Raw genomic sequence first — 25,630 nt, 5'->3', positions numbered from 1 at the left:
AAGGTAATAGAAGCAGACCCACAGATGAATCAGCTATTGGAGTTAGCTGATAAGTACTTTAAAATAGCTATAAATAATATGTTCAAGAAATAGCAGAAAAGATGAACAAAGTAGGGATAATTTCAGCATAATTGAAATTTATGAAGACCAAATGGACATTATAGAAAATAAGTACAATAAACATTAGGGTTTAATGTTTAGGTTCAGTGGCAGATTGTTTACAATACAAGAAAGAAATAATAAATAGAAAGGCATGTCAGTAGATAATCTCAAACTGTAACAGAGAAATAATACACAAAAGAGATAGGTAAGGACATTAAAGACATAAGGGATGTGACTGAAAGGGTTAACATATATAGAATTGGAATCCCAGAATGAGAGGAAAGAGAAAAGGGCAGGAGAAATACTTGAAGAGATGAGAATTTTACAAAGTGATAAAAGACAGCAGGTTAGAGGTTCAGAAAACTTAGGATATTCTAAGAAGATTGACTATAAAGGAAATTTGTCTTTGCACATCAATATAAGACTAGAAAACTATGGCAAGTGTGTTAAAAAGGCATATTACTTTAAAAGAAGCAATAATATGACTGACTTTACTAATAAGTCATTGAAAATATATTAAAACAACACACACACATACACGCACCTCCAAAAATAGTCATTTTTTTAAGTACTGAAAGAAAATAAATGCCAACCTAGAAATCTATTCCCAGCAAAAAGTTCATTCAAAAATGAAGGTGAAATAGATATTTTCAGACAAAAACTGAGAGAATTTGTTGGTGGTGGACCTGCATTAAAATCATTACAAATTGGAAATACTTCAGGCAGAAGGAAAATTATCCTGGATGGAAATGCAAGGAAGGATTGAAGAGCACAATAAAGGGGAAATGTGTATGTGAAATACAAATGAATGTTGACCATTCAAATCTATAATGTTTTTAGAGTTTAAAATATATGGTAATAGTGCAAGACTCAGGAGGGAGCAATGTGAAGTAAAAGTATTTTAAGATTCTAGGATTGTTGGAGGGATAGTAAAAGTAATAAGTTGCATTGGCTTGTAATCAGTCAAGGATGCATAGGTGACTTAAAGAATAAAATATTTATCTAACAAGTTAAATGAGAAGGAAAATAGAACAAAGCAACATTCTATCAATTCAGTAAAGGCAAGAAAGAAATAAGTCAGCTTGAAAACAAAGGGTAAGATGATAGCTATAAATCCATCCCCATAAGTAATAACATTTAATGTAAATGAACTAAATACTCCAAGTAAAAAACTAAGTTTGTTGGACTAGATAAATAACCAGAACCATACTACATTTGCTTATAACTGACATACTTTGAACAGAGGATATAAAAGGATTTGCAATACATACACTAACTGAAGTGAAGGTGCTATAACTATACCAATATCAGATTAAGTACTTAATAATAATGCTACTTTGAAATAATCTCATAATGATGAAGGGGGACCAATATGATAAAGAAGGGTCATCTTAATTCTTTATGTTGCAAATAAAATAATTTCAAATTATACATGCAAAAATTGACAAATCTAAACCAAAATAAATCTACAACTTTAGTGGGAGATGGATAGACAGACACACACACACACACACACACACACATACATACTTCAAGACCTTGTAGAACAAACAAAAAATTAGTAAGGATGTAGAAGATTTTAGTATTGATGAATAAATTAAACCCAATTGATATAGATAGAATATTATACCCAACAAAAACAGAATTTGTATTCTTTAAAATACATATGGAACATTTGTTTAAATATATTTTATGCTGGACTCTAAAGCAAGCATCTGACACTTTTAATATTGAAATGGTTCAAAGTCTGTTCTCTGATCACAGTGGAATTATGCTCAAATTTAATAACAGTTAACTAAGACTGTCTGGAAATGTACACTTGGGGTCAAAGAAGAAATTTAAACAAATGAGGAAATATTAATTAAAATATTTTTAAGAGATAGAAAATTCTTGCTAATATTATTTGCATCATGTATTTTTAACCTAAAATATTTTAAATGGTCTTATGAAAGCATAGCATAATTAGGGCTGATACTGTAATATTTAAGTTTTTAAATTGGAGTGATATTCTTATTTCTGGTTTATGGATAGATAAATGAAAAGTTGATATTTTTCTAAACTTTTTAAAATCATATTAATGTATTTTCAGGATTATAAATTATTTTAGCATCATGTAAAAAAAAAGTAAGCTAAATCCAAAAGGATTTTATTCAGTATGAGCTAACTTTATTATTTCAAACTGAATTATAATCAGGCGTTTTATCAGGATGACATTCACAGCTTGATCTGTCAAAAAAAAAAAAAAAGGTTTTTTTACTTGTATTCTTTAAAGCATAACCTCTCCAATTTCAGCATGTTCTAAAGTTATCTTGTCAAATTCAGGGAAATCTCCTTTAGCAGATAACTTTTGCTAAGTTGAAACAGATGGAATTTGCTTGAGGTTATTTCTTAAGCACTTCTTGCCAATAGAGTGGTGACTAGTGCTGATGTGTTTCCATTTGAGCTTTAAACATTAGAGTTTCTCATGATTGGCTTACTCCCCAGCTCTTTTCATTTCTTTCCTGACTTGGCACATGATGGGACATAAAGGGATGGATCTGGCTTATCAGATTATCCCCTTGCAGGATAATGTTCCAGAACTCTTAGTAACTTGCTCTGTTATTTTATTGAAGATATCATCTACCCTAGGGCTTCAGATATAGTTCTCTAAATCATTGCAGCCTTTAAGCGTTGGCTTTATCGGTGATTTTTCTCTGACTCCTATGTTTCACTAGTTTGGTGGATTCTTACTTAATTTCTAGTTTTATGACCCCAGAACCTAGAAAACTCTGTTGTCAAATATCTGAAAATATATATTTTATACATTTCCTCTTTCCTATTTCTTTTAATGGTTACCCACTTACTGTGCATTAAAGTCCTAATTTCTTATCTGGACATTCACATGTCTCTACAATTAGTTAGTACCCACCTTCAGCTCATTATCTTTCACCACCTTTTTATATGGAACTTCCACTAACCAATGTTCCTTGAACCCATTGAGCCCATTTTTCTTGTTGTTTTACTTAGTGTCCTCTCCCCTGCCTAGAATGCTGCTCCTCCTTCTTGGTCTGTGGAAAGCCAAGCTTCTTTTAAGGTCTAGCTCAATTTGTTTATTCTCTAAGAGAGTCTGTACAGCTATCTCCATTGTCCTTGTTTGCTCGTGCCTCTCTTTCTTATGCTCTTTGTTGTCTGTAATGCTCTCAGAATACTTAATACATGCTCACTGCTTATTGTGTATAATAACTGCTTTCTTCTTGGCCATTATTTGACTGAGATGGAAGGCCTAGCTTGGACCCAGGTGCCCATGTGCCTCTCATTTGCTGTGGGATGCGGGGCCAGTCATTGAACAAATTCTGAACCATTTACTTTGCAGCAAACCTGGAGCTCAGAAATGCAAAGACAGTGTCCCTGCACTTGAGGCTCTCACAGTATGGGGACTTAATATTTGAGCTTCAGTTGCCTCATCTATGAAATTAGTTGAATAATAATCTCCTGTTTATTCCTTTCCTGGCCAATTGTGAGGCTTACATAGAATGCCAGATGGACAAATGTTTTCTAAATTATAATATTTGTAATATGCTTCCCAGGTGTATGGGAAGTTGTAACACAGTGAGTAAGAGGTCCAACTCTAAAGTCAGAACTTCCAGGGTTTGGATTTGGAGTCTGGTAGTTATTAGCTGTGTGAACTTGGCAAGCAGTCTAGCTTCTCTCTACCTGGGTTTCCTCAGCTAAAAATTAGGGGTATAGCAGAGCCTATATCTTAGGGTTGACATGTGTTATGCAACACACCACAATAGTGCCTGACATGTAGTTACTGCTACACATTTATACATGTTCCTGTTCCACTTAGATCTGGAGGCAGCTTATAAAATAGATACACCTACACTTTAAAATAAATTATGGAAAATAGGAAAGAAATAATAAGATCAGACTTAAAGTTACTATATAGTGTTTTCTGTGCTCATTCATTCAACTGATATTAATCAAACACTGACGCTGGACAGGAATTGCTTGGATGAACAGGATAGACAAAGTCCTGCTCTCTTTTGAGCTTGCGAGAAATAGACTTTAAATAAGTAATAAATGCAAGAAATATACCTGGGAGTGATAACTGCTATGCAGTGACTCAAAACTCAGTGTGATGGATTGTGATTTTGTGGTCAATTGATTAGTAAAAGACTAACACTCTGAGGAGGTGGCTTTTAAATGGAAACTTGAATGACAAGGAAGCCAGTCTTTTGAAGATGGGAGCAGTGAGGGGGAAAGCATTTTACGCTGAAGTGAACGCAGATTAAGACAATGTGAGAAAGAACTTGATGTGTTTGGGGGAACTGAAAGTCCAGTGTGATGTGAATGAAGTGGGTGATGGGGGTGGAGTAGTGTGAGGTAAGATTGAAGAGAAGAGTCAGGGTTTTGGGGACCATGGTAATAAATTTTTATTTTATTCTAAAACTCATGGAAAATTTAAAATGGAAGTGTTAGGTGAATATTCTCGAAATAACTATTAGATCAAGATAGTTTCTCTGTACAGTCTACGTCTTTACTGATATATATAGTCGTATTATCAAATGCTGAGAGAAGGGTGTTAAATGTCCAACTCTGATTGTAGATTGTCTATTTCTTTTATTCTATCATTTTTTTCACATATGGTGAAGCTTTATTAGGTACATGTACATTTTTGATTGTTATGTCTTTTCATATGATGTCACTTTCGCTGTAATAGTCTGTCTTGAAAATGACCTCTGTAGATATTAATATAGCTATTTTAGTCTTCTGTGTTTAGTGCTTTCAGATACATTTCTCCTGTACACTTTCAACAATATGTACAGTATATTTCTTTTAAACACATATGAAAGTGTCTGACTCTTCTCTCATTATGATGATCTCTGCCTTTAGTGGAGTAATATTAGCTAGTGTGTTTAGCCTTTGTGGGCTGTGTTAAGTTTATTGATTGGGCCATTTTTTCTTAAAATGTTTTGTCTACTTCAATCTCTATTTCCTCCTTCTGGGACTTCAATTACTTTGTTTGATTTTTAATATTATCTTAAATATTGCTGACGCCCTGTTAAATTTATCCCCCAAATATTTTTTTTCTTTTTGTTCTTCAGATTGGATCATTTCAATGGACCTGTCTCCCAATTTATTGAGTCTTTCTTTTGACATCTCTAGTCTGCTATTATGTCCATTCACTTAATTTTTATTTCAGATATTATATTTATGTTTTACTTCTCAAATTTCTTGTTTCTTCTTAGTTTTTTTAATGCTGCTATTTTCTAGCTGTTTATTCATCACATGCACATTTTCTTTGAGTATAGTTATGTGACTGCATTAAATCTTTGTCAGATAATTCTAACATGTCAGTCATTATAGATTGGTATTCATTGGTGGTCTGTTCTCTGACATATGAGCCACATTTCCCTCATATGCAGGGAAGTTTTCTTCATACAAAGAATAATTTTAGATTGTATCTTATACATTGTGACTAATATACTATTGGAACTCTAAATTCTATATGCTTTCCCAAAGGGTATTTTTTTTTGTTTTAGCAATTAACTTGGATTACTCAAACTCCATGCTGTTTTGGCTTACAGTGGGTCATAGCTGATTCTTGTTCTCTTCTTTTAGTCTTAGCTGGAATGCTTTGGGTCTGCATGGCTTACATGTCATTTTGGGGTCCATCAGCAATTTTGATGAGTTTATACAATGAATTTTGAAGCTTCCCTTCTCTAGCTCTTTATTTTCATCAATATCCTCCCTTACTGTCTAACGTCTTGTCTTTGATGCCCCTTCCTTTTACCTGTGCACTTTTGGTCACTCTGCAATGCTCCAGTGCAGCTGTGTTTTATGTATTAAAGAATTTGCAGTTACGTTCTCAGAGGATTTATCTTTTAGGAATTAGTTGGCTATTGCTTGAAGCAGATCCTGGGTTTGTGGTATATTTTGAATGTAAAGCCAACATGGCTGATGAATATGTGGTCAGCACGAGTATAAACAAGATGGTGGTAGTGATTATTGTTCATTTTTGGCTTAAACAACTGGAAGGGTGATTTTACTCATTTTTGTGGGAAGGAAGACTAGGAGAAGAGCATGTTTGACTGGGATAGAGAGGGTGTAGAACTGTCAAATAGGTAGTTGGATATTTAGAATCTGGATCTTAGGGAGAAGTGAGTCCTAGAGATCCAGATTTAAGCCATCAGAATATAATTGGTATTTGAAACTGCGGGACTCAGTAACTTTACTTAAGAAAACTATAGCAGCACCATGTTCTGAGGCACAAAAGTGTCTAGAAGTCTAGTGGATGAGGAAGAACTACTAAGGGAAACTGAGGAGGAGGAACCAGTGTGACAAGCTCCTGGGAGTGTAGATCACAGACATCAGAGAAGAAAGTTCCAGAGAAGGCAGGAGTGGACAACTGATTTGAATGCTGTTGAGAAGTCTGAAACTAAGGGCAAAAGAGAGACTCTTAATTGGGTGGGGCAGAGACCATCAGTGACTTGACTAGAACATCTCACAAGAACGATAGAAAAACAGGAGGCAAGAAAGTGGAGACCACATCAGCTGTGGACCAAATTGCTTGCTCTTTGAGCTTGAATTATTTAGGCTGCATGTTCAGTTGTAACTTTATTACTTCCGAAGCAGAATGGGAACTCATGATTCACCGTCTATCATTGATGATGTTGCCTCTGTTCTGCTGCTGGGAAGACTTTTCATCTGCCTGCTAAGGTTACCTGGACAATCTAACTGCCAGAGTTAGAGGTGGCATTTTCTGTGTGTCTGCAGCAATAAGACATATTGTTTAAAGCTAATTAATAGTTGACAACATGTCTTTAATTAGTGGCCTTACTGATAATGGAAAGTGAAATCTGAGCTATAGCCATAGATACTTTAGGTTCTTACTTTGCCAACTAAGAGTTTCTTTTTTTTGTTGCTCAGGGTAGAATTTGTGAGGCACAAGTTTCTTAATGCAGCCATTTTTGTGGTTCACAGTATCATTTGCCTAAGAAACTAGAATTTTCTGTGTTGTCAGATTCTGACAGCTCATGGGAAACTTCCACAGAATCAGCATTTGTTTACCAGGTGTCAATTTGCTTAATATTGGCCCCTGGAACATAGACTTGTGTTTCTTTACACATTGTTTTCAAATATAATAACTCCATGAAGATTTATTATTGGGCTTCTTTTCACTCACAGTCTATTTTACCTTAGCATCTGGCTTTAACCTTTGCGTCTGGCCAAAACAAAACACAAAAGAAATCAATCAAGCCAGAATCCTATGTTTATTTTCTGATGCCACCTCAGAGTTTAGTGCCTGGCTCTGTTGCTTTGCTGCCACGTATTTGCATCTGGCATGGTGTTGAACTCTTTAGACCTGTTCTCTTGCATTAAGTTAGGATGGTTATATCAGGTCTGATGGTTATGCCAACATTGCTGGATTGACTCTTCCTTTAAACAACCTTTTCCTTTTGGATGGGGTATCAAACTATCCCAGACTGCCTGTTTCTATGTAAGTTCTATTATCTGTTCCAAGAAGACTCTATTACAGACATGTGAATTTCATCTTGGTGTAGCATTGATGATATTTCAGGGCCATCAAGATGATCCCAGTAATTCCTCAACTAAGTCTCACATGGGACCTCAGTATTTCATTACACTGATGATTTCTGCTACAGTTTTCCTACTAGCCCCATATTTCATTTGTGTTTTCATTCTCTTTATATTTCATAATTTTTACTGAGGTAACCTTGGGCCACAACGCTATACATGGTTTAGAAGCAGAGGACCACACCACTGCAGAGTTAAAAATATTTCTGCAAATAAATAAAAACACAAGTTTGACACTAAATCTTCTATTATTGGTTTGGAATGATTGGGGCGGATTCCACATATAGCAACTATTTCTACAGCACGTTGTATTATTTGACCTATCTTAACATTGGTCAGATTACCTTCTCTGAGTTAGCAAATGACATGGTTTGTAGTAATCTCTTTGATAATATTTGTTTAGTGCAGTTGGGGTTCCAAGCCTTAAAACCAACACTTTTATCTGTGGATTAATGCCTTTCCAAAATGTTTAGTTGACTTTTAAAAATTTCTTTGCTGGAAACCTGGCAATTGTTTTTCCTGTTAGTTTTGTGACACTGTTGTTGAGTGGGAACAATTCCTATTATAACTCTCAGAACTGAATTGCAGCCAAATTTGAACTATTTGTGCTTTGGAGAGGAGAATTGGCAAGGGTGAGTGATCCATGGCTGGCATATTGTAAGATAATTGTAACCATAGCGATATTTGTTTCCTAATATTGTGTTTCTAAATTTAAAGGATGAGGTTCATCATAGGAAAAAAAAATCCATTTGTATGTTTCAAGTTGAATTTAAATTATTCCAACTTGATTATTACAACATGAGAAGTAGTTGTTTCCTGTGGAATAGGCAGTTCGGTAATTTGCTTGATCTCATGTGGAAGTGGTTTTTGCCTGGGCAAATGATATCTTTTAATAAAGTTTAGTTTCTAGAAAGACGTACCTACCATTGTTAACTTTTAAAAAAATCTAGATAAAAGAATATGAAAAACTTGAGAATGAGGAAGATCGCCTTTGTAGAAGTCGACAAATATATGACACCTATATCATGAAGGAGCTGCTGTCTTGTTCTCATGTAAGTATGTCTTTTTGTTCTATTATGATGAGTAAATAAGAGACAACTTCCAGTGTCTTCAGGATTAACATAAAATAGAAGGAAGATGTTGAAAAATTAGGCAGTATTCATCCATGGTGGAATCCATTTTTTCTGTCACAAGTTTGCTGATAACACTGATCCAACATCTGTTGCTTCATATACCCTTCTTATATTTCCAAAAGGAAATAGTTTCACTGCAAAAATTCATGGACTAATATAGCTAATTCAGATCAATGGAGCAAAGATTGCTCTCAATTCTAGACTTTCTAAAGGATATTAGGCTTGATTATTTTTAATTTAGCTATATTTAACAATTAGGCTAATCAAACATTGATAAATGTAATTGTAAATGTTTTCTTTGAATTAACAAGGAAGGTTGTAATTATTAAGTTAATTTTGTTCAGTTGTTAAATGATTGAAGTAATTTTTTTCCCTTGTAAATCAGATAAGCAATCTAATCCAATCATTAGGATAAACTAAGTTCCTAGGAATTTATTTCATCAGAAATGAGTGGAATAATTAGTGATGAAAATTTACCATGTAATGTCTTTGACTTAAGGCTCTCTTCCAAAGAAGTGGCCTAACAGCCCTGGCCTGCTGTGTTCAATGCAGTAGCCATTAGCCACATGTGGCTATTTAAATTTAAACTTAATTAAAATCAAGTGGAGTTAAAAATCAATTCCTCAGTTCCTCAAGAGCCACATTTCAAGTGCTGTATAGTCACATGTGTCTAATGACTCCTGCTCACCAGCACAAAAATGCATTTCTGCCATCACAGAGTCTGTCTGATTGGACAGCTCTCATCATGATGTATGGTAGTGCTTTAATATGTATTCTGTTGTGAACAGTTTTTACTGACATTTGAATTACTTGCTGAAGATGACATGCTGGTAACATAGCTTGCTTAACAGTTCTTTGGACTCAACTCACTATTAAAAAGAACTCCTAAGCTGCAGCTAACTGTGGGCGCTCTGTGTGCCTTGCTGCCTTGCTAGAGAATGACTGACCCTTGGAAAATGCTATATAGTCAATGGGAAAGTATCTGCAAACTTAGTTTTCATGTAGCTCAGCAATTTATCGGGTTCTTGGCAGCCAGGTGAACTTTTTAAGCCTTTTTTCTAATTGTGCTCTGCTAAAGAAGATGCAGTTTGCAGTTTTGGGGGAGGGTAGAATTTGTAATTCTTACCAGTGTAAGTCCCATTCTTTTAGCACCAATTTCCCTCTGCTGCTTCCCTCTGCAGGATTGTCCTTTAACCTGCAGCCTTTTAATGCAGTGGCTGAGCTTTGTGTTCCTGGCATTTAGTTCTTAGGCATATTTTCAAGCGCATTTTCTCTTATGTAGTAGACATTTCACATTTTTAATGACACCATTATCAGTTACGGGTTATGTGCATTTAATAAGATGATGGTAGGACTCTACACTTTTTAAAAGACAGCAATCTTGAACCCTTGTGGGATTAGATATAGCAATGAAGTGTCCCTGTGCTCATCAGCCTTCTCAACCGATTTTTCAAAACTACATATAATTGCCGCAGGTGACTGTTTTGCAGTTGTGTTAGAGTACCTGTTGTGAGGCTATGTAATGTACAAAAGTTTGTTACATTTTATATTTGTGGAAAAAAAATAATTGTTTTTGATTTTTTTAAAAGCCGTTCTCAAAGCAAGCTGTAGAACATGTACAAAGTCACCTGTCCAAGAAACAAGTGACATCAACTCTTTTTCAGGTAAGACAAAATTATTTCAAAATGAACATATCTAATTTTCTTAACAGTCGGACTGATGACACTTTCTTTGCATGTGTGAATGTGCTAGAGGAATTGATGTGGAAGACTGTATTCTTTTTTTTTTTAATCTTTTTTTTTTTTTTTAAATTTATTCAAGCACTGGGTACAGTCAGAAGCATGGTGAGCGTGAGAGAATTCACCAGAGCCAGATTGGGAGTAGAACAGGCAGAAGGACAGAAGTACACTGCTGAGGGGAGCAGCAGGCGCGGCAGGAGAGGTCTGCGCGCCAAGTGGGACCCTTGCCGGTGGCTGGCCGGGGATCGAACTGGTGATGCAGAGGCTGAGGGCAGCTCTGCAGCCCAGCGCTCAACCGCTGCGTCACCCAGGAGGCCCTGGAAGACTATATTCTTGTCTGGAGGTCTTTCTAGAACAATTTAAGCTTAATATCACATGTCTTCTCATTTAAATGTGTGCTCTTATATGAACATCCTTTCTAAAGACGTTTCTGAAAAAGGTCACTGGAGCTTTCTAATAATAATATTTTCTATAAATCAATTAAGACAAGACATTGGAGGAAATAGCCTTTTCCCATTTGACATTCCAATTACCTGTGACAAGCAGGGACTTTACAAGGCGCTTTTTTTTGTGGTAGAGATGTTGATGCTGTGTGTAGTTATTCTCCAAATGAAGCAGATTCAATTCCAATAGCCAAGAGTGAACATTTGAATGACCTTGTTGAAATGACCTTCCTCAGTCATGACTGAGGGAATTGGATTTTTTGCTTTGGTCATCATATCTTGAATATAACACGGTTATATAGATTTATATTACAAGACTTGGAAAATCAAACTCATAACTAGAGGGCCTCTGTATTTGCTGCTCTTGATTTCTTCTCCTCCCTGAAACCTTTTCCATCCTTTGTGTTTTCTACAAAGGTGGCAGCTTGCAAAGACATGGTCAAATTTGCATGTGGATAATGTACTTATATTTTAAAAAGAATTATATAAAATATGAGAGAATGACAAATACTATAATGATTTTCATGAATTAAAATAATTTATCCTTTTCTTGGATTACTTAGTTATGAGCAGAGGGGTAAATTGAGCTTTACTTTGGTGCCTTACAAGAGGACTCATTTATCTATGCAAAATAAATCTGATTATTCTATTGAGCAAATGATAGATAGAACTTTGACTACAGTAATAAGTTGGGTGTTACCTTTCTGCCAAAATAATTAGATGGATATTTCTGAAAACAGAGGAGCTGTATGTTTAGTCTTGTCGGTTATAAACTTTAAACCTGGGCTCTGAATTCTTTTGCACTTGTTCTTGCTTCCATCTGTTCATCTGTGAGTGGAAATGTCCATTGGGCTCTCCTCAAAGTGGGTATTAAGAATTCAGTGAGACAGTGATCCGCCTGACTGCTACTGAAATTTACATTTTATGTGAAAGTAAGCTATGATCATGTTAGTTTCAAGGGATAACAAGAAGCTATTTCTTAGGTTACTGCAACAGATCTCATGGTTTGCTCTGTGCAGACTGCATTAGATTTGGGAAAACTTATGGGCAAGTATATGTGGAGCCTATCAGAGATATTATCTGAACAGGAAAAAGGATCATCACTAAATTCTGTGAAGAATCTCAGAAAATGAATGCTCATGGTGTGCTAGAATAAACTATAGGTAGCAAGAAGAGTGTTGCCGATGGCATGCATTGACTAATCAGTGTGATTCACACTTGCTGAATCAATAAAATCATCTGGAGTACTTGTAAAAAAAAAAAAAAAAGAATTCAGTGAGAAAGGTGCACATGGGTTGCTTTGCATCTGGCCTGCCCATCACACTATCTTTGTGAGTTAGCGCTTGTTAGATCCTTCAGAAAGTGCAGTGTGAGAATCTGCTTTTTGTTGTCTCCCTGATATTTTAGTGTCAGAATTTCAGTTTTCAGTTGACTAGGAAATCGTTCATAGTCAATCACATTTAATACCGTTAAATTATATCTCGTAATACATGGATTTTACAACTTTGATATATTGACTTTTCCTGTAGTGTAAGTAATGTTTTAAAAAATAGGTGCATGATTTGCACAGCAAAAGAGACAATAACAAAAACAAAGAGAAACCCCACCAACTGGGAGAACATTTTTGCACCCAACACTAATGATAAAGGACTGATCACAAAAATCTGCAAAGAGCTGATGAGTCTCAACAACAACAAAGAAAATAATCCAGTCAAAAAATGGGCAGAAGAGCTTAAAAGAAACTTCTCTGAAGAGGAAATGCAAATGGCCAACAGGCATATGAAAAAATGTTCAACATCACTTGTCATCAGGGAAATGCAAATCAAAACTACCATGAGATACCATCTTACACCAGTGAGAATGGCACATATTAAAAAAACTAGCAACAACAAATGTTGGCGAGGGTGTGGAGAAAAAGGAACTCTTCTGCACTGTTGGTGGGAGTGCAAACTGGTCCAACCACTGTGGAAAGCTGTGTGGAGATTTCTGGACCTACTAAACATAGAGCTTCCATATGACCCAGCAATTCCACTCCTAGGTATTTACCCAAAGGACACAGAAACATCAATTCCAAAGAACACCTGCACCCCTATGTTTATAGCAGCACTGTTTACAATAGCTAAGCTTTGGAAACAACCCAAATGCCCAAAAATAGATGACTGGATCAAGAAGATGTGGTACATATATACCATGGAATATTACTCAGCATTCAAAAAAGATAAACACATGCAATTTGCTGCAACATGGATGGCGCTGGAAGGGATCATGCTCAGCGAAATAAGCCAAAAAGAAAAAGAAAAATACCGGATGGTCTCACTCATAGCAGGAATCTAGAAAACTTAAATAAGGGACCAGGAAAATGAATAACTATAAGAAAGTGAAAATCAAAATCAACAAAAACTATGAACCAGAGACACTTTTAGGGGGGCGGGGGCGGGAGGGGAGGGATTGGGGTCAGAATGGGGGGCTGCAATTGTATGGGGAATATAACAATAAAATTTATAAAAAAAAAAAAAAAAAAAAAAATAGGTGCATGAAAGACCAACAAAATTCTTTCCATGTCTTCAAGGAATATGCATTTAAAAGTACTTTAAAAATATTGATTTATTCATTTAAGAAATGAAAGACAAATTCTGGTAAAAAAGACAAATAGAATAAGTGGTAGTGTCATTCTTTTTTTTTTTTTTAAAGATTTATTTATTTATACAAGAACTGGGGTAAAGGCCAGATGTGCGGGAGTGGGAGAGTGAGAGGATTCACCAGAGACAGAGCGGGGAACAGAACAGGCAGACTGACCGAAATACACTGCTGAGGGGAGCAGCGGGCTAGACAGGAGAGGTCTGCTGCGCCATGGGGTATCTCCCCTGGCCTGCCGCACTTGAACCCGCACTGCAGAGGCCATGGACAGCCTCGTAGCGCTGTGCCCAGCCGCCTGCGCCACCATGGAGGCCTGGTATTCTTATTTATGAAGGTCAAAGAAATAGTCATTATTAAGTTGATTAAAATAAGGAGTGTATTAACTACAATTCAGGGTAACGTGCTATTAGAACATAGGAATTATGGTACAACCACAAAGTTGGAAGAGTTCTCTGAGTTGAAATCCCCCCCTGGCCCCCCCCCCAGCTTTGTGGAGATAGAATTAAGCAAAACTTGCAGATGATTTAAGGTGTATAATGTGATGTTTTAATATAGGTATAAATTGTGAAATGACCATCAACTAATTAACATGTTCAGCACCCCACATAGTTTGGTGGTTTGTGTTTTATTTTCTGGCATGTTCTACATTAAATCTCCAGAACTTATTCATCATGTAATAATGGAACTTTGTACCCTTTGACCAACATCTCCCAGCAACAGCCGAACGACCTGACAAATGGCTCACATGCAGCTCAGGGTCTTTGCCTCCCCTGCTAGGCTGTAACAGCAGCAAAACCAGGAACAGTTTCAATAACTCAGCTGCTTGCAAAGCCTTCAAACTTTCCTCTCTGAGGTTGGCTGCTGGAAGCCCCTCTGCATCCTTCAGAGGCCTGCAACAGCCTTCTGCAAGATTAGTGTGGTGGGGGCCAAAATTGCTGACCCCGGAATCGCTGAAGATTTAAAAATGCTGGATCCCAAACACTGAATGCTGGGTCCTGCTCCTGCAGTCCCTTATATATATATATATATTTTTATCAGATTCCCTGCCCCAAAATGCAATACTTTATTAGCATTTTCCCTGGGACTGTCTATCCTCACCAGCACCCCTTCCAAGGGGCACCATTTGTAATAATCTTTGGCTTCAGCCACCAGTAATGGTTCTACTATGGGACCCTGACTTTTGCACTGCTTACTTGGCATATTTTGTGGTTCTCTCTGTTGAGTTGTAATGTGGTGTGTTCTATTTTGTTTTAAGAATTTCTAGTGACCTTTTTCTTTTATTAGCAGGAAGCATGGACTATTTAATAAAATATAAAAAAAAAACTATGAATCAACATAATGGTTTTTATAGATGGAAATTCTGTGATATACAAATTCAGTCTTTTCATAGATCTTTGACCTCTTGATTTGATTCATCTTTTGATCAGTCTTTTGATCTTTCCATCTTTTTGAACCTCTTGAGACTTGTGGTCCTTGGTTTTTCACATCTAGAGGACTGGGTTAAGGTAGATATTGTTTATCATCTTGGAATCTTATAAGTTGAGAGCTAAAAGAGCTTCCCCAAACTAGTTGAGTTTCCCTCTTACCAAGGCAGGAACAAAGTTCATTTGGTTGTAGTGACCAGTCCCAGTGCCCTGCCCACAACAGACCCACAGTCGTGTGAGGCAGTGGAGGCTACCTTAGCTGTGAGTCTCCTTTCTGGTGCAGGAAGTAGGACTTCCAGAAAAGCTGTGGTTGTCTTACCGCCTCTGTCTGGTTGCTATGTCTTCAGCAGACTTCCTAGTCTTGTCACTTGCTTTGTATTATTCCATGATCTGGCCTGCCCTTTTTTTTTTTTTTTTTTTTTTTTTTGCAGTTTTTCAGAGTAATATATGAAGACACAAAAAATGTTAAACTGGCAGCATTTAGTGTAGGGTATTAAAATACTTTTAAAAACTATTTAATTGACTCTAGGCTGAATTGTGAAATATTAGCACTTGATATATATATATATATATATATATATATATTTCTTGATTTATAGTTCATCACATGGAAAAGGAAAGTTTATGCCATTTACTTAGTAATATACAAAGTGGCATGAAATTGAAGAGGATTGTTCTCCATGAGAGGAACAATGCACACGTGAGCCAAGGGCCCATGAACTTGCTCAGAGACCTGGGGAATGCACCGACTCATAAGGCCACTGTGTCCTTAAGTGCCAGGTGAAGATTGGGATTAATGTTCCCTCCTGGTTACCTTTAATTCTATGGTTCTAAGATAGAGAAAATCATTAAGTAAAATGGTTATTTTTAAAAAAATTTATTCATGGTTTTCTTAACTTTTAGTCTGTAAAAAATCAATTTTTATAATTAAAATGATCATAATTAATAGTAATGTAATTAGCTAAGTAATATAATTAACTTACAGTATATGCCACATAATGTACAGGGTCCATTAAAAAAATGAAAATGTGGGGTCCCTTGTTCAGAAATTATTAAGAATTTCCAGATGGTGACAGCAAGGCCCTAAGCCAACCAATGGGCTCTTCTAAGTATGAATCCTTCATGGCTTCATGGTTGGCAGGCCCATGAAGCTAACGCTGCCATTTAAGAAATGGCTGTGACTTGACAGAGCCATGCTACACAGCAGGGGTTAAGGGACAGGCAGGACAGACCTGTTCCAGCCTACCTAGAGTGGGCCACTGAGTGGTGTTGATAAGTACTAAGTAAATAATCGTGATGAGGAATCTGTTAGTGAAGATTGGACAAATGCTAACAAGGACTAGACCAAGATACTGTGTGTGTGTGTGGGGGGCACTTAATTGGGAACCTCATCTAGTCAGAAGCTCACCCACGTGTGTGTTTTTTACTTAATATGTTCCTATTTATGCAGTGTGGAATTTCTTTTCCATCCTTTCCAGCCATATATAGAAGAAATTTGTGAAAGTCTTCGAGGCAACATTTTTCAAAAATTTATGGAAAGGTATGAAACTTTGTATATAAAATGTTATGCTCTGTAGGTATACATCATTTTATTTAAGAAGGCTGTTCCTTACACCATATGTTAATTTATTCTTCATCATGTGTTTTTTGTATTCTGTGTCAGGTTTTATGGGAGACCATTTCCTTAACACTTAATGTTGTAACTTAGGATTTGTGTGTCTTAAAGTTTCTCTGACCTTTAGTTTTCAGCTTCAAAATTGGCTAAGATTTAAATAGACTAAGGAATCTTAATATTAGATGTATTTTATTAGGCTACCTTTATTAATGCAAGCACGACCCTATAATTTATCTAATTCATTTTTCGGACTTTGAAACCATATCCCCCAGAGTAGGACATGATGGCACTTGATCCTTTATGTAGTAGAACTCTGGGTATAGGCAAATGTCTGTGTTTTTTACACACACATGCGCGCACGCGTGTGCATGCACACACACACCCACATACACACACACTAGTATACATATTGATTATGTCCCTTTGGGTTACTCAGATTATAGAACATGTTTGTCATGCTAAAGAACTTCAGTGATGCCTATAAAAGTTTTCAGCTCATAAGCTTGTTGGGTACCCAACAGTCAGTTCTGCAGTATTTTGAGTATTCCTCTGTGATAATGCACTATTTAAATCAGACTTTCTGAAACTGAATCTGCATTCACACTGACTGTTCTTTCCCCCATAAATTCGGTAAATTTCTAGACAATTGACATGCTGATTGTGTCTCCTTGCTGGAGCAGCCTGCAGCTGTTCAGTAATTGCCCTTTAAGAACAAATGCTGCTTCATTGCAGCTTTTTTCTCCACATATACAGAAATAATTAAAAAAAAAAAAGAAACAAAACCCTAAAACATTGTGTTGTGAATCTTCAAGAGTTCAAGATAATTTTATCATGGAGTAGAGTCAATACTTTGGGAAACTAATATTCACACTCATGATTACACTTTTCTGAGTAAGAGCAAAAATTTGCCAAAAAAGCAACTGAATCCATCTGAGGCGGTGGGTGGGTTACAAATTCAGAACCACATCCACTGCTGTGGATTCTAAGATCTGACTTTTCCCAACTCTTGGATCAACCTAACTTTTATGCAATCCCTGGGGAAGAGAGGAGAGGAGGGGACAGTGATTAAAATTGGGGCAGGTGTCTCCTCAAGTGTGTGCCTTCACTAGTCAGCAGGTAAACCTGCAAAGTTTGTCTTTTCTCCCACTGAGTTAGTCATTCACTGTTATTGTCTCAAGAAATGCAAGTGAAGTGGCTGGCATGCACACTGGATTTTCTGAAGCAGTGACCATTTTATGTAAATGAACTCTCTTTAAAGTCAATTTATTTTTATACTTTTTTTGGGTTTCATTTTATGCTAAAACATCCTCCAATTAGAATTTAAAAAAAATCCATTGTCAGACTAAGAGTTTAGTTTTGGTTTTGAAAGGTGCTGCCCTCCCACTTCAGGAGCACCCACACTTTCTAAGGGCTTCCCATTTATGGCAGTTTCTCTGTGGCCACACTGCAGTCTGATAATAAAGTGGAAGTCTTCAGTAGTACAGGGCTCCTTTCTCCCCCTTCCCCTGAGGCCAGAGGCCAGGCAGGGACACAGGGCTGTTTCAGGTGGGACTGAGTCCCAGAGGAGGCATTCCACCCTTCCAGATGAGGCCTGTGGGCTGTGTTCAGAGAGTAAATTTCAGCTGCTTAGGAACCAAAAGCCAGACTCAGAAGTCATAATCAAAAAAAAAAAAAAAAGAAAGAAAGAAAAAAAAGAAAGGCTTACCCCACCCCATCCTTACTGCACCAGTCATTTCTATATCTTTAGCCTCTGGTCTTTCCTCTGGTACCCTTGTAAGTTGTCTGCAAGGACTCTGGCTGTCCAAAGCCCTTGATTGCCCAGGCCCTACTTTGCTCTCTGCCAAGAAGTGCCCATTCCAGTAACTAGGTCTTGCTAGAAATAGCATTCAAGGAATCCCGTGGATACTCCACTGAGCCTGGACACCTAGGGGCCATGTGTACTTCCCAAAGAAGAATTTGTTACACCAGATCTGTATTCAGTGGACAAACTGTGTTCTTGAGGATATTCTTTTCTCAGGGGAGAGGTGGTTTGGAGGGACAGAGTATGGGCTGGGAGTTAGTGCTCCTGGACTTGTGACTTGGAAGGCATTTCCGTGGTTGTTAACCCTCCCCAGCTAGTTTGCAAATTTGTAAAATGTGCCAGACCTCTGCCCATTATCACAACTCTGGACTCCAGAGTCTGTGAGTCAAGGGTAGTCCAGCACAGGGAATTTCACAGTCCTGGATTTATAAATGCAGAGTACACCCCAACATGATTTGCTTTTTTCACTCACTGTAATTTGAAAAAGCTATTTGAATTAACTTTCAGAAACTCTCAAAATATAATTTCGTTTTATTAACCACGTATATCAGGAGGATCAATAAAACATTTTGATTCATTGAAAAGAGATGTTATGTAATTACAAAGAATTGTTTGCTGTTGATTTCCAAGTTGATATTAGGCTCAGAAATATTTTTTAGAAGATAACTATGAGGCATATTAAAAGAACCCTTCAGGGAACTGAGATATTTGCATGCCTTTAAAGCATTCTGTTATAAAGCCAGTTGTCCCTATAAATTGCACTTCATGAGAATTCCCACTTCTCCTCCTCCCTTCTCCTCCTCCTGCCTCTCTCACCTCCCCTCCCCCTTCCCTCCTTCCCTTTTTCCTTCCTTTTCTTTCTCTTTCTTCATTCATTCATTTTTTCATTTTTTAATGATAGGTAACTTCATTTTCTATTATTTTTTTTTTTTAAGATTTATCTATACAAGAACCGGGGTACAGGCCATATGTGTGGGAGGGTGAGAGGATTCACCAGAGACAGAGCAGGGAGCAGAACAGGCAGACTGATGAAGTACACTGCTGAGGGGAGCAGTGGGCATGACAGGAGAGGTCTGCTGCACCATGTGGGACCCTCGCCGGTGGCTGGGGATCGAACCAGCACTGCAGAGGCTATGGACAGCTTCACAGTGTGGTGCTCAACCACCTGAGCCACCAGGGAGGCCCTTCTTATTTTTTTAATTTTTGTCTAGAAGAACTAGAGTGTACGCTAGAGGTACAGGGGGTGAGAGGATTCACCAGAGACAGAGCAGGGAACAGAACAGGCAGACTGAGGAAATACACTGCTGAAGGGAGCAGCGGGTGAGACAGGAGAGGTCTGCTGTGCCATGTGGGTTACTGTCTGGCCGGGGATCAAACTCAGGCCATAGTGGTGATAGTGCTAACCCTTATGCCAATAGGGAGGCCCCATTCATCCATTTATTAAGAGAACTGAATACTGTGTCTATGTAAGGGATCATGTCAGGGACTAAATGAGATCCATCATTTACCAAAGATTCTTTGCTTTTAGAATACATTTCTTTTGAAATTTTTTTAAATTTTCAAATTTTGAAGGCAGGTTGTCTTTTTAAAATAGATATGGGAATACATGTTTTTCTGTATGGATAACAAAACACATAGTCGATGATTTGTAAGAGCATAGTCTCACCATTATGACTTTTTTTTTAAAAGATTTATTTTATTTATTTATACAAGAACCAGGGTACAGTCAGAAGTGCAGGAGGATGAGAGGATTCACCAGGGACAGAGCAGGGAACAGAACAGGCAGACTGACAAAATACACTGCTGAGGGGAGCAGCAGGTGCAACAGGAGAGGTCTGCAGCGCCATGTGCAACCCTCGCCGTCCAGCTGGGATCGAACCAGTACTGCAGAGGCTGCAGACAGCTTCACAGCACGGCACTCAGCCGCCTGCACCAACAGGGGAGGCCCGCCATTATGACTTATTGCACCACCTGATTGTAGTCTGTGGGTTTCTCTACTATACTCTTTCTATCCTTGAGAGGCAGTACTTGATCTGGACTTCCACTCAGCTTCACCCATTCTCTCCCTGTGACCTAGGGCAAGACTTGGTCATCCCAGCTATAAAATGAGAACCATGCAGTTGTTGGGAGGACTACCTGAGCGGGACCTGGCACATGATATGTACTGTTTAAGGGCTGTTTCACTTGCAATTATTTGTAAACATGACTTTTTTGTTACTCGGAGCTGCCCTGACCAGTGCAGTAGCCAGTCACCACACGTAGCTTTTGAGCACTTGAAATGCAACAAGTCTGAATTAGAAGGTGTTGTCAATGTGAAATGTATACCAGAGTCTAAAGACTTCATATTAAAACAAGAATATAGACTATCTCATTAATAACTTTATATTGATTACATGTTAAAATGATAATGTGTTTGATGTATTGGGTTAAATAGAATGTTACTAAGACTAAATCACACATAGGGTTCATGTTATCCTTCTATGGGACACTGCTAATTCAGATTAAAATATCATGACATACAAGTAAAGGAAATGCTTGAAGTCTGGTGTCATAAAGTAAAGCTACAAATACTGAAGCTGTGAAAAAATGTTTTCAAAAACTTGCTTCTTTCTATTTGAGACGCCACATTTCTAGTTTATTTTATCACATTGTTCTGTAAACTCAGGTGATTTGATATTTCCCTTTTCAATAATTATTTATATTCTCTTTCAGTGACAAGTTCACTAGATTTTGTCAGTGGAAAAACGTGGAGTTAAATATCCATGTGAGTATCATCTTTTTTCCTTTTTTCTTTAAATAAAAACTTCCTCTGGTTTAACTTCATGAGAAAATACTTTTTCTGGAGCGTACTCCCCAGGGTCTCGCCTGCCCGAGCAGATGTCCTCACGGCTTTATGTATGAAAAATTCAGCCTCCCATACCCAATTGTAAACCATTGAGCTTCAGTTCTATTTTTTCATAATGGATTTAGGATGCATTGTTTATCTAAGAAAGGCTATTTTAAGCAGTAATTGACCCTTTAACAGAAACAGTAGTGACAACACACGTCTTTTCTCCATACTGTAATTCCTGTAGATGCTTGTCTTTTGCCTTCCTGGTAAAGTTCCTATTCTTTTTCTTTGTGTGAGGTGTAATTGTGTAATAAAAATGACGATATCTTTCACTCTCCCAAGTTTCCATCTTCTTTTTAAGATTATTTTGGGGATGATGAAAGCTCGCCTCAAGCACAGACTGTTTTGCAGTGTCTGCATTCCCTTCGCTGTCCTTTCCATTTTCAGTGTCAGGAATTCTAGGTCAGAAACTTTACTTCGCTTTTGAACCACACATTTCTTTGTTCAACTTCTCTTCCTGTCTTCTTTTCTTCCTTCACATGGGTTTGCAATTGGGAAAAATAATAACTGGAACTTTTCAGTGGGGGGAAGTTTTTACTTGAACAACACTGCTAGAAGAAGAGGTTTACTTTTTTTTTTTTCTACTTTCCCTTTCCATTGCATTTCCTGGCAGGATTTAGAAGCAAAAAGCCATAACATATATATTTTTAAATCCTTTATATCTGCTGTGGATCTTCCTTGCGCGTGTATCCTTTAACAGACCTGGTATCCTCAGATCCTTGGGATGTCGCTTGTGAGACCTGTGGGCCAAATGCTCCAACCTGACTGTTTAAGCACTGTATGGGGCAACCCTTCAAGAATCTGACCCTTAATTTGCCAGGATATGTAAACTAGTAAGCATTTGCTATTGTCCACGGATGCAGGACTCTCTCTTTGCCTTTGCGCTATCTCACGCTATTAAAACTCCTTAGAAAGGAGGGCATTGCTGAGAGTAATTGACAAAAGGCGAGTGCTTATGAATAAAGCCTCTGTATCTGCTTCACTCACACTTAGTCTTGTTTCATGCTCACATGCCCAGCACGAGTCTTCTCCATTCACTGATGTTATCGATAAAAAATTCACATGGCCGGCGTCTGTTAGCTTTTCTGGTCATATGGCTCACTACTATGAAAACACAGATGCTCTCGATGTAAACTTATTTTTCCACCATGACAGCTCCTGAAATTGTTGAATTGTTCCCAAACTTGAAGCTTCAGAGTAGTGGAGGTTGCTTGGCATTTTGACCAGAAGTTTTAGTCACTGGTCTTCAAGGTATCCATCTTGTAATCTAAGATTTATGAGACTGAAAACACAATCTAACTTGACTGCTCATCTGTCATCTTCCCACTGGCCTCCTTTTTGTACATTTGGGAAGTAGAGCAGAAGGAAATTCTGGAAAGTCTTCTCCACCCTGTCTCTCTCATCTCTCACTTTGAAAGGGGCAGATCCCTATATCAAAGTTGTTGTTTTAGTAACTGTACATGTTTTGTGTGATGAAATATTTACGATACAGTTTTATGCAGTTTATGTTTTTATTTTGTATTTTAAACTCACAGTTGACCATGAATGATTTCAGCGTACATAGGATCATTGGGCGAGGAGGATTTGGTGAAGTCTATGGTTGCAGGAAAGCCGACACTGGAAAAATGTAAGATTCGATGCTCATATATTTTGCCGGGAATACTAAGAAGGTTTTATGTTTGCATCCAAAGAAAATCCCCATATAGACACGTGGAAGCCCATGATCTCGCTCTTGAAGTAATTTGCCTAACAAAGAAAGAGGCTACATTTTGTCAAGCATAGAAAATGAGAACAAAAACCTGGGACCTCTGCTCTTAGGGCTAAGTGGGAAATTAACCCATCTTTTGTCTTGCATCACCCTCCATGGTTCAGTCAGGGGTCCAGAAGTAAGTGAGAAGGACATCGTATTTACACAACCTGCCAGACTGATCATACTTGCAAAGGAGTCTCTGCAGAGGAGACCCTGTCTTCTAAATAGTGATTTAGTGTGGGCCTGTGACTTATTCTGGGCAGCTGTGGGTGAGGTAGCATTCTAGATGTTGGTTCGTCAGGTGAGTAGTTGGGTGCTGTGAGAAGGATGCTCTGTTGTGATGATAACAATTGTGGGGTCCTTCATTCACTTTTCTTATGGGAGGTTGATGTGAGGCAATTGAATATACACGAGCCAGGCACAAGGGTCTTCTGGAAAGTGAGTGGTGGAATTGTTAACTGGGGTGGGGGTGGGGAAATTTATTTTTAAATTGGAAGCAGTTTACATGAACATATTTCTGAAAGTAAATGAAAATGGAAATAGAGGATTTGATAGACCCTGATTTACAAGTTTGATTAAGTGACAGGCATGTTAGAACAGTGGACAGCCTGAGTCTGTGAAGTTCAGTTTATGAAATCATTCAGTGTAAGAAGGAATAATAGGGGCCGCCTGATGCTGGGCCTGTCTCCCTGTGCCACCCTAGCAGTGCCTACAAGTCATCACTCAGCTTCTGCTTGGGTCCTTTCTGGGATTGGGCACTAGCTGTTTTGCCAGACAGTCCTTTCTGCTTTCTAATGGGTCCTGTGGTTGGCCTGTAATTTATTATTTGGGGCCTGAAATTAATCTTGGGTCATGTGTGCCCATGCCGCTTCTTCCTGCTTTGGGAGGACCCCATACAAGATGAAGCCAATGACAGCCTCACCTAGTCATCCAGAGAGTGGGTCCTGGCATCAGATTCAGCTCCCACACTTTCTGGCCTGGACAAAGCCTGCTTTATTTGAACTTTCATATCCTAGTCTATAAGGTAGGAAAAATAAAAGTGCTGACCTTGTTGTAAGAATTCAGTGTGATAGCACATTATAAAGGACTTGGAACACTGCTGTCCCATGGTAAGTATTAGTCAACCAAAGCCCCTTATGAAATCCTTCTTCCCCATCCTGTGCCCACACAGTAGACTTTTTGATCCTAAATGATGCTTGTCTTTGTTTGTCAGTTACTATAATGCACTAAATGTGTCTTATGTCATTATCTTACCTTGCCCAGGTATTGAGAAAGTCTAGTCTGTTATGTGATGTTCTAAAGGTGAATAGTATCAACTTGTTTCTTTATACACTTACTCCCCAAAAGAGCCCTTATGTGGTAAATGGTCTCTCTGTAGATTAAGGGTAGACTCTTATCAGGAGTCACAGCTAGAAAGTGGTGGAGCTCAGGTGCTGTGACCCTCGTGTATGTCCTTTCCAGGCCCCAGGCTGCCCTGAGCTCTGGCCCTGGGCTGACCTGAGGCTACTTCATGGTGTTCCTCCTCAAGGCCCACGTGTGGATCTTCTCTGCTTGGTAGTGGGAAGGCTTTATGAAACACCATCTTGGTAGAGGATGGTGATGGAAGTATGGAGCATTTTGGAAATTCTTTATTATAAGAATGAGTGTTTAAAGAGCACATCATTTCCTGTGACCTCATGTTTGATCCCTATAGTTAAGCGAATTAGTCTCAATGGATTTATTATACAGAACTCCTAGAAAAGTGCATAAAATAGTAAATTTGAACATTTATCTCTGCTTTGCTGTAGCATATGACTCATGATCAGCTGGAAGTGAGTGGATTCTGTGTGTCTTGCACAGTCCAGCAGCTATCCACTCGTGCACCCAGCATCAAGACGTGGTCCATCAGTGGGAATTTAGAGTCACATACAAAGAATTTCACACAGAAAGCCTGAAACCCTTCTAAAAGTTTCCTTTCAGTTTTCTGTTGCCATGCTAAAAAAATATCCTGCTGTCTTTAACCCGTGATTATAGGGTATGACAAATAACATGTCTATATTTCCATATTTATGAGTTTGCTTCAGGTTTTTGAGAATCTTAAGTTGTCAACTGTTTCTTGTTCTTACTCAAATACTATGATTTGAGTAATCATAGTATTGATAACTCTATTGATAACTATTAATAACTATATCAAGATTAAAGCAGATCAATAAAATAACATTCCATAGCATGTTTTTTTTGAGCACTGTTCCTTCCCATTTTGTTAAACTCAGTGTTTTAAGAGTCTTACACTCTGTGCATTCTTATAAAATCTTGACCTTTTCTGGATTCACATTTCTTAAATGCTAAATATCATACACACACACACAAACACACACACACCTTGAGACACACACACACCTTGAGACACACACACACAGAAGTACTGGGCAGCAGCAATACATGTACAGACTTTCTCCCCTACTTTATTAGTGTCTGTCTATTTTATGTTCTTATTTAACTGGGATGTCTATGCATGTAATGCTAGAAATATCTA

The 25,630-nt window shown here is 37.8% G+C and overlaps 1 protein-coding gene across 1 annotated transcript in view; it reads left to right on the top strand.

Moving 5' to 3' along the window:
* GRK3 (G protein-coupled receptor kinase 3) overlaps positions 1-25,630 on the top strand; it is a gene marked incomplete at its 5' end in the record, with an annotated part of 123,346 nt that overhangs the window by 58,648 nt on the left and 39,068 nt on the right. Inside the window, 5 exons of the mRNA XM_084254151.1 lie at positions 8,634-8,735; positions 10,406-10,480; positions 16,538-16,599; positions 21,188-21,239; positions 22,901-22,992. Of these exons, the coding sequence (XP_084110277.1) occupies positions 8,634-8,735; positions 10,406-10,480; positions 16,538-16,599; positions 21,188-21,239; positions 22,901-22,992 (383 nt within the window). The remainder of the gene's footprint in view (positions 1-8,633; positions 8,736-10,405; positions 10,481-16,537; positions 16,600-21,187; positions 21,240-22,900; positions 22,993-25,630) is intronic.

The sequence above is a fragment of the Talpa europaea genome, assembly GCF_964194135.1.
Source record: "Talpa europaea genome assembly, chromosome: 14".
NCBI lineage: Eukaryota > Metazoa > Chordata > Mammalia > Eulipotyphla > Talpidae > Talpa > Talpa europaea.
Note: the sequence above shows the minus strand (reverse complement) of the source record. Positions and strands in the feature narration are given on the sequence as shown.